General features: G+C 38.6%; 1 protein-coding gene across 2 annotated transcripts; it reads left to right on the plus strand.

Moving 5' to 3' along the window:
* Positions 1 to 2,261: 2,261 nt before the first annotated feature.
* rad52 (RAD52 homolog, DNA repair protein) lies at positions 2,262 to 9,302 on the plus strand. Of its 2 annotated transcripts, XM_058397823.1 has the most exons (11): positions 2,262 to 2,800; positions 3,577 to 3,678; positions 3,784 to 3,877; positions 4,944 to 5,011; positions 5,185 to 5,303; positions 5,674 to 5,749; positions 6,493 to 6,773; positions 7,548 to 7,726; positions 8,602 to 8,679; positions 8,785 to 9,027; positions 9,131 to 9,302. In XM_058397823.1, exons 1-11 carry the CDS (start codon positions 2,741 to 2,743, stop codon positions 9,187 to 9,189), a joined length of 1,359 nt encoding a protein of 452 aa, XP_058253806.1. In that variant the 5' UTR covers positions 2,262 to 2,740; the 3' UTR covers positions 9,190 to 9,302. The 2 variants fall into 2 exon arrangements, with proteins under 2 accessions (XP_058253806.1, XP_058253807.1); XM_058397824.1 differs by lacking the exon at positions 8,602 to 8,679 and having other exon boundaries at positions 2,263 to 2,800.
* Positions 9,303 to 9,343: the final 41 nt, after the last annotated feature.

The raw sequence follows: 9,343 nt of genomic DNA on the forward strand, positions 1-9,343 counted from the left end.
AATGCGGGAATGCTGGGAACAAGGAGGGAATAAACAGTATATATAAAACACGCAAAGGACTGTATACTCTGCCTTGGTAGTGCACTAGAAAAGGCAGTAGGGAGTTATTTGTGATTGGACTAATGTTGTAAGCCAAAGGTGCTTTCCAGTGTAATGTAATATCTACACATTTACTGGGAAGGCCGTGGACTACAAAGGGCTGTGAATTAAGTGCAAATGGAAGCTTAGTCATGTGAAATTAAATATTATAGCCGTGAGACATGAAATTAATTCATTATTAGGGTGTTGTCTGTATGTTTGTTTGTTTGTTTGTTTTTCCTTTGTCAGCTTAGTTGAACCTGCCAGTTAGTCTCCCAGACCTCAATCATCTGCTAATGATTATTTGGCTTCACAAAAGTAAAAACATATAAGTCGTTTATTAACAACAAATGCATTTATACCAGCCACCCTGAGGGTCATGGCACCATAAAGTGGGACGTATTTTATTGACAGGTTAATGAGACCCATTGTGCTTGCCTGTTTGAACACAAACGTACTCATAGATCTGTTGTATGTGTACAGGCTGCCAGGGGGCCTGGTGTTTGGAGCAGGGGGTAAAGACAGTTTTCATAGTTTTCATCTATGTTTTCTGTGAAAATCAAAAATACCCACAGCTAAAAATTGATATGCAAATCATGGCATAACTGTGATATTGATCATTTAATACAGATTCACACAGCTTCCTTTCAAAACTGTACAATGTTTTAATTCAACCAGGTCAATTATAAGCTGCTGTGTGTCCATTAAACAAAATATGTTGATTTCAGTAGTAAGGTTTATCAGGTAGAATATCTGTCTTTACCAGAAAACATTCATTCATTCATTCATTCATTCATTCATTCATTCATTCATTCATCCTTAGTAATCACTTTTGTTCCTGATTAGGATTGCTGTGGATCTAGATCTTCTAATATTATTATGATGACAAATAGAGGGTACTGAATGCCGAGGTCTGACTTACTGTATTTTCCACAGATAAGACAATGTAATTATATAGACTAAACATGTGCCATGGTGACATAGCATGTATCAGCTGTCTCAGAGCAGCAGGGTCCCTGGATGGATCCTGAACTTGGGTTATAGTCTGGATGTGGTTTCTGTGCATGTTCTCCCCATGTGCCAGGGGTTTCCTATGGGTTCTCAGATTTGAACTGCTGTCCTATTTAGGCCGTTTTCCTAGCTTTGGTGTGTATAATGAATCAAATAATAAATGAAATCAAAGTTCAAGTCACTTAAGCAAAAGGTGATTCATGTTGTAACCTCTATCAGGCTTGTGCATCACAAGGCATCCAAGGAAGTATCATCACAGAACTATAAAACCCAAGGGATACGTTTATCTTATTCTAGCCGATCACATACACACAAGGGAGCGTGGTCAGAAAATGAATATAGTTTCCTCTCAGTGTCCGGGGCTTTACATTGTCAGTCAAGAGACTGTTGTCAGGGCAACCAGTTAGTTTAGGCTAGTTAGTTAGTTAGACTACATTAGAAGTTCTTGAGTGCACAGGATATTCAATTCAGTTCCTTTCACTTAGATTTACAGGCATGACTATACATTATTGTACTGAGCAATACTATTTATATACTATTTATATATATATATGTATATGTATGTATATATATATATATATATATATATATATATATATATACACTACCAGTCAAAAGTTTGGACACATCTTCTAATTCCATGGTCTTTCCTGATGTTTATTTCTTTCTACATTGTAAAACAATGCTGAAGGTGGCCCGAAATACATAATAATGTCCTTTGAACAGTTGATATTGAGATATGTCTGCTACTGATGCTCTGTAAAGCCTTCATAACGCCTCTAATCTGAGATGCTGTTAATTGGTGATTTCTGAGGCTGGTAACTCTAAATGAACTTCCCCTCTGCAGCAGGGGTAAGTTTTGGTCTTGCTTTACTGGGATGGTCTTCATGTGAGCCAGTTTCATCATGGTGCTTGATGGGTTTTGTAAATGCACTTGACAATACTGTTCTTGCAACAGAACTATTCCAGAACCCCTGACCTTCGTGTCTTAAAATAACAACTGACTGTTTGTTGTTGTCATTACGTATGGATTCCTTAAGTCCATGTGTGTTATTTCATAGTTTTGAAATCTCCAGTATTGTTCTCGAATGTAGAAAATAAATCCCTAAACAAAAAACACTGAATTAAAAGGTGTGTCCAAACTTTTGACTGGTAGTGTAAATATAAATCTTTTAATACAATCGAAACAGAAAGATGGATTTCAAATGCCGTCATTACATAGGGTTTGTTTATTTCTCTCTAGTGCACTTTTAAAAGAAGTTAGGAGTCATTTGGGATTCAGCCTATCATAAAGGCCCGCCTCACCTGTGACGTGTTACTCGCTGATTGGCGCGAGCGGCTGCTGTTTCCTCAACGCGGGAGCTGAAAATATTGCATTCATATTTAAATATATATTAAATTAATAGAGGCTTAACCTGCATGTACGAGTTCGTGTAAAAGAATAATATTTCACACAACAGCGGTACCGACTTCTGGAAGTGCAAGACGACTTCCTTAACAGAAGAGGCAAATCAGTATGGAAGCTAACTCTAAGCAGCTAACTAGCTAACTTGTTACTGGGCAATGAGGCAGCCTGACAGTAAAGTGTGTTAAATAAACCACGTGTAATCTGCCCGCTATATGCACCATCATTCAGGACGGTAGTAACCACATGGACCACTGCAGCGGGAGGGAGGACAAACAGCACACAGCCAGAATGTGTTTTGGACAGGTATGTACATGACCACTTATAATGTTGCAAACATGCATTAAGGGGCATCTAAATATGTGTGATCTAATGTGAAGGCTTGCTTTGGTATTTTAAAAAGATAATACTGTGTAATGTAGATGTATGATGCACGTTATATTCATCCATAGATTCCCATTCATGCATATGTACACACACTATATTGCCAAAAGTTTTGGGACACCCCTCCAAACCATTAAATTCAGGGGTTGGGCTTGGCGCCCCTTAATGCTTCAGCATACCAAGACATTCAGGACAATTTCATGCTCCCAACCTTGTGGGAACAGTTTAGGGATGACCCCTTCCTGTTCCAACATGACGGCACACCAGTGCACAAAGCAAGGTCCATAAAGACATGGAGGAGCGAGTTTGGTGTGGAGGAACTTGACCTCAACCTGACAGACCAGCTTTAGGATGAACTGCGAGCCAGACCTTCTCAACCAACATCAGTGCCTGACCTCACAAATGCTCTTCTAGAGGAATGGTCAAACATTCCCATAAACACACTCCTAAACCTTGTGGAAAGCCTTCCCAGAAGATTTGAAGCTGTTAAAGCTGCAAAGGGCGGGACAACTGTATATTACATTCATGTGCATGTAAAGGCAGACGTCCCAGTTTTGGCCTGGCTCACAGTCTCCGCTCTAATTCATCCCAATGGTGTTCTATTGAGTTGAGGTCAGGACTCTGTGCAGGCCAGTCAAGTTCCTCCATACCAAACTTGCTCATGCATAATGATGATAATGATGATAATGATGTTTCAGTACCACTACACTGCTGAGGAGTACCAGGCCATACAGAATGCTCTTCGACGGAAGCTCGGACCCGAGTACATTAGCAGTCGGCAAGCAGGAGGAGGACAAAAGGCAAGGAGACTTATCTCATACTGTTTGTACAGCGTTTTTATTATATCCTAGTTTGCAAAGTATAATTTTTTGTTTTTATTTCTATTCTGTTTTGTCTGAATGCAGGTGTGTTACATTGAGGGTCACAAGGTCATCAGTCTGGCTAATGAAATGTTTGGCTACAATGGCTGGTCTCACTCAATTTCTCAACAAAATGTTGGTAAGGGCAATTAATTCTGACTAATGCTGTATGAATGGGTTTTACTGTGTCGCCTCAATTGCAGATTTGGTATTATAGTCATTACTGAGTTACAAATATAAATGTCGTTGTCATGGACACGATTATTACATTTTGGATAAGAGTTGTTACACGCAAGATTAACAGCAGTGTAATTATGCATATATTTAGCTACTAACCAGCACAGAAAAATACTGCTGCTAAACTACAGCAAAAATAGAAATGTCAATTAAATATGCAAAGAATAGTACTGAAACATAAAAGTGGATTCATATATAACAAAACAAAAGGCCAGTATATAATTTGTATTGAGTCATCCGTCATCTATTGTACATTCTCATTGCAGAGGCTATGGTCAACTCCACAAAATATTACCAACAAAAATATTTACCAATAATTCACAGATTTATTCAATGAGATTTATAGTAATGTTTGTTGATTGCTTAATGTACACTATGTGGCAAAATATATGTGGACACCTGACCATCACACAGTTTGGGTCTTTCCCAAACTTTTGGCACAAAGCTAGAAGCACACAGTTGTATTTGTATACTGAGACGATACTCTTCACTGGAACTAGGAGGCCCAAACCTGTTCCATCATGACAGTGCCCCTGTGCACAAAGCGAGCTCCATGAAGACGTGGTTTGCGAAGGTTGTAGTAGAAGAACTTTAGTGACCTGAACAGAGCACCTGACCTGAACCTCACTGAAGAGATATGAGATGAACTGGAATGCTAACTGCACTCCTGTCATCAGTGCCTGACCTCAATAATGCCCTTGTAGCTGAATAAAGACAAATCCCTACAGCCACTCTCCAAAATCTAGTAGAAAGCCTTCCCAGAAGAGTGTAGTGCATTCTAACAGTATAGGAGGAATTAAAGGTGGAATAGGAGGCTCGAACAAAAACACGCAGGTGTCCGCAAACTTTTGGCCATAGAGTGTGTATTGATTAATCATAATAACTCAAATAATACAGATCAAGCTATTATTATCGTTGTCGTTATTAGGCAATTATGTTGCTTAACATAACACTGTTCACTGTTGCAGATTTTGTGGACCTGATTAATGGGAAATTTTATGTTGGAGTCAGTGCATTTGTGAAAGTTCAATTAAAGGTAAGAGAGCTGTCAAACCAAGCAAGTGAGTTTATTAATTGGCGAATAATAAATACAAGGAATCTCTTAACGTATCCACAAAAGGACCAGTGTAGCCGGTTGTTCCAGCAGACCAGGAACTAAACCTTATTTCACTTCTTTGAATGTATGTGATGGGCATGTCTTTGTCACAGGATGGCTCATACCATGAAGATGTGGGCTATGGAGTAAGTGAGGGGCTCAAGTCCAAAGCGCTGTCACTGGAGAAGGCCAGAAAAGAGGCTGTTACAGATGGACTGAAACGAGCACTGAAGTAATCACATGAGCTCTGGTTTAAAGGAAACCTCTAGTGTTTTGCTGCTTCGTCTGTAGTGTGCACCACAGAAAAGAATATCAACATGATTACTTGTGCTGAGAAAAGAACAGAGAACACAATTACTCCAAATTCAGTTAAGTCTATGAGCAGTTGTTAGGGCATCAGGATATGTTTTGTAGCAAATTATCATTTATTTATTTGTAAATTAAGCTCTAAATCTTTATTTTCAGAGAGAGTTTGTGGTTATGTTCAAGATGATGTACAAAACACTGGATTATGATTTGTAAAGTTGGCCAGATTGTTAGTTAAATATATTTTAATACAGTGCATTTATGTTGGAATGATTTGAGTTACTCTTTACGTTCAGGTGCTTCGGAAACGCTCTTGGAAACTGCATCCTTAACAAGGAGTATCTGATAGCAATCAACAAGATTCCCAAGCAGGTCAGCAGGTTTATTCTTTATTTCATTTAAAACACCTTTCCTGTGAGCTTTATTGTTTTACAAAGAATTACATAAGGCACGATTGCACCGACAGCACTGATAACAGGATGCGACTTGCATCCTGCTGTCTACAGAGTCATACGAAGAGAAGTAGTAGTAGTAGTTGTAGTAGTTGTTGTTGTTGTGTTCTAAGACGTGTTATAACTTGTTAGAAACGTTCGTACCAGTCATGTGTGTAGTAAGGATGGCTAATCTGTGCCCTGCAGCAGTTTTTAACTGCCACTTCGTAATTATAGTCACTAATTGGTCCTAGTTCATATGATTTACTTTCTTTTTAAAATATAGTTAATTATCCTTACACTTGTTGGCACAGAAATGCAATATGGTGGTAAACCAGTTCATTTGAAAATTTCATTCCCAATGCAATACTCCAATAATAATATTTGTTTCCTTGTTGCATAGCAACAAGCCACTTCTGGTAGAACTGTGTTTTTGTTTTTTGTCTTTTTATATCAAGATCACTTTCATTCAACATGGTTTTTTTGCTTTACTTTTCCCTCGCTGTTAAATAAAAGAAACTTTTCAGATAACATCGCCACTGTGATGTAGACCTTTGACCATGGCGTGTGATGACATACTGCCACTTGTGCTCTAGTTATCTTCGACTAGCAGAAGGAAATGACAGTCATGTGTGAAAGCCAGAAGTGAAAATGCAGTCACTGATTAATTTGCTGCTCTTGCAGCCCCCTTCACCTTTAGACCCACAAAAGACGAAGCGCAGTGATACCGAGCCAGCAGTGGAGAAGGCTCGCTACAACAGCCTGTCCCACACTGACTCCAGGGCTTTCAGTAATCCAGCCGAAGCAGTACTGAAGTCTCCGTCGGTACAGACTGGAATCCAGCCAGTGGTTGCAGAGCCACAGAACACTGTGAACTCCAGAAACCCAATCCCAAACATGATGGCACATTCAGCCAACACTTCGGCTCAACAGGACTGTGAAAGCAGGTCCACTTATATGTCCAGGTAACGTTATCCCACGAAGCCATGCCATCAGTCAAATATTGTTTTTATTCATTTATAAGTTAAAAAAATGGAATAGTTGGATAATTACATTTCACAGCAACACTTTAGGGCATGCTGTTAAAGGAAAATAATCAAATTCTATTATTATTATTATTATTATAAAAGCATCAAAGCAAAAGCTATATTCCTTACTTAGTGCCACTGATGTTAAAATGATTGAAAAAAGATAAAAAATATTAATAATTGGGTCGTCAAAATTTTTTATTTTAATTTTTTTTTAAATAAAACAAAAGGTCTCATTTCCCATACACTATAACCATTGTCACTATAACCATAACCAGAAGTATGTGGACGCTATCACATCTATATGTTGTTATTTTAATACCATAGGCTCAATAACTTTCAAAACCATTACCACAGGTTTTCACTATATTTCACTCAGTTACAAGACATTATTTATGAAATACTTATAAACTGTTGTAAAAACTTTAATTTGTTCTAAACGCACCGAACATTTCAACACATGCTGCATCATGTGGAATGTAAAGTATTGTAAAATTATTTTTAACATTGTTTTGTCCCATTTTAATTCAATGGCACATTCAAATTACATGACAGAATATACCAAGATTCAGATTTACATAGAGGCGTAACACATGAGGCATCCTGCCAAAGCAACACCGCAATGAAAAGTTAGTTCAAACCACACCAGTTATGCAGCTGCTGTTTGTAAAATCCAGCGTGTTGACGCAGTCTCTCTGTCTATGTGGTCAGATCATCCACGGACATGGCCGACTTGTCCTGCTTTGACCCTGCGCTGGACTCTAAGCAGCAGAGGAAGCTGAGGCAGCAGCAGCTGCAGCAAAAGTTCAGACAGGAGATGGAGGCCAAGAAGATGCAGCAAGTCAAAGTCCAACCGAAGACTGAACCCACAGCATCTCATACCAACCAAGGTACAACCAAGAAATCCACCAATGGCTTAACCAGAGAGAATAGAAAAGGTTTTGTAGTGGTGTGAGGATTTTAGAATGGACAGGGAATTATGCGTTATTGAATCATTATTGTTCTGGATTGATGGACCAAAGGGCTTTTCCAGTACAATTTTTATTTTCTCTCTCATTAGCTATTAGTCTGGTTCTAGTCTGTATGGTCTTTGGTACTTCCCAGCATTCCTTTTTATAAAAGAAGACTCGCAAGCAACAAAGTGAAAAGAAAAACATACATACATAGTCGGTTTTGGTGGCGCTATTCCCTCCCTTTGCAGTTTAATTTCTCAACCCATATAAAAATTTAAATTTAAAGCGGTGATTTTATCTTTAGTTGATTTCCATTTCATTGTAATGTGATGAATAATAGTACAACATACGGAATATTTTTATTTCTTATTTCTGTGAAATTAGCTTATAAAGTAATAGGAATTGTTAGTAACTAGGACTGGGTTAAAAGGTAATTAAGTTATTTACATGTCTGGAAGTCAAAAGGATTGCTAGGAACTGATGCACTGTTGAAGCATCCTGAAATCTTTTTCAGATTTTAAACTTGGAGCACAAATTTAATAGCTGTAGTAGTAGTTAGATGCGGTAATCTAATAATTGCACTTCATCTTTTGACCACCAGGTGCCGCTAATGTGCACTGTGTTTAAAAGCTTCGAGAAATGACAGTAATGTTTCCATGCAGGTGGCAGGGAAGCTTCAGAAAGCTTGATTTTTTTTTCATTACTGCCGTCATCTCTTGATTTGTTGGGAAACCACCTTCAGTTCCTATTTGTGCCAGTTTTTGAATGTGAAGTGGAAAGTTGCCTTGTCTATAGCAGTACTGTCTCCTCAGGCCAGGCTTTGGGCCCCATTAATCATAGCACGCCTTCTGGACATGAAACACTGGTCAAGAAGGAGGAAATTATGACCGGTAAGAGTTTGGTGTGAAGAGTTGATCTTCCTTTTTATGAATGCAGAACCAGAGTGAGAATAATAGAGAGGTGATTCACTTTCACTGGCTAAACCTTTTCCTCAGATGACACAGAGTTGTGGGATTTTACTCTGGATGGCATCGATGTACTCGATGATCCGGTGAGGGAATCGTCAGCTCTGCCCCGTCCTGCCACACCGAATGAACACACAATGGTGACGCGTAGTAAAACTCCTCAGAGAGCCACTTCACTAAGGCCACCGCTTCATTCACATGACCATCAGGGGCAAGGAGGATCCATGAACTATAGACACAATTCAGCAGCCCAGAATACAGCTAGAGGAACAGGTGACTGAGAAGGAGCAATAATGAGTGTTTTAACCATGTATTTAATTTTAATGTATATCCTTGTATGTTTACCTTTATGTACTCAAATTCTTCAATCCTTCAGCTCTCCAGAGCCCATACCGACAAGGACAGTACATGAAGAAAAGGAAGCTTGAGCCTTGAACCTATTTGACATTTTATGAATTTTTATTTTTTTGTATTTAATTTATTGCATTTTATGTTACTTGTACAGAATTGTTGTAGCATTAATAAATATTTAACACTGTTCAAAAGGTTACTGGAGATGCCAAGTTCTTATGCTGAATATACTGGAAAA

Source organism: Hemibagrus wyckioides, linkage group LG08 (assembly GCF_019097595.1).
Source record: "Hemibagrus wyckioides isolate EC202008001 linkage group LG08, SWU_Hwy_1.0, whole genome shotgun sequence".
Classification (NCBI taxonomy): Eukaryota; Metazoa; Chordata; class Actinopteri; order Siluriformes; family Bagridae; genus Hemibagrus; species Hemibagrus wyckioides.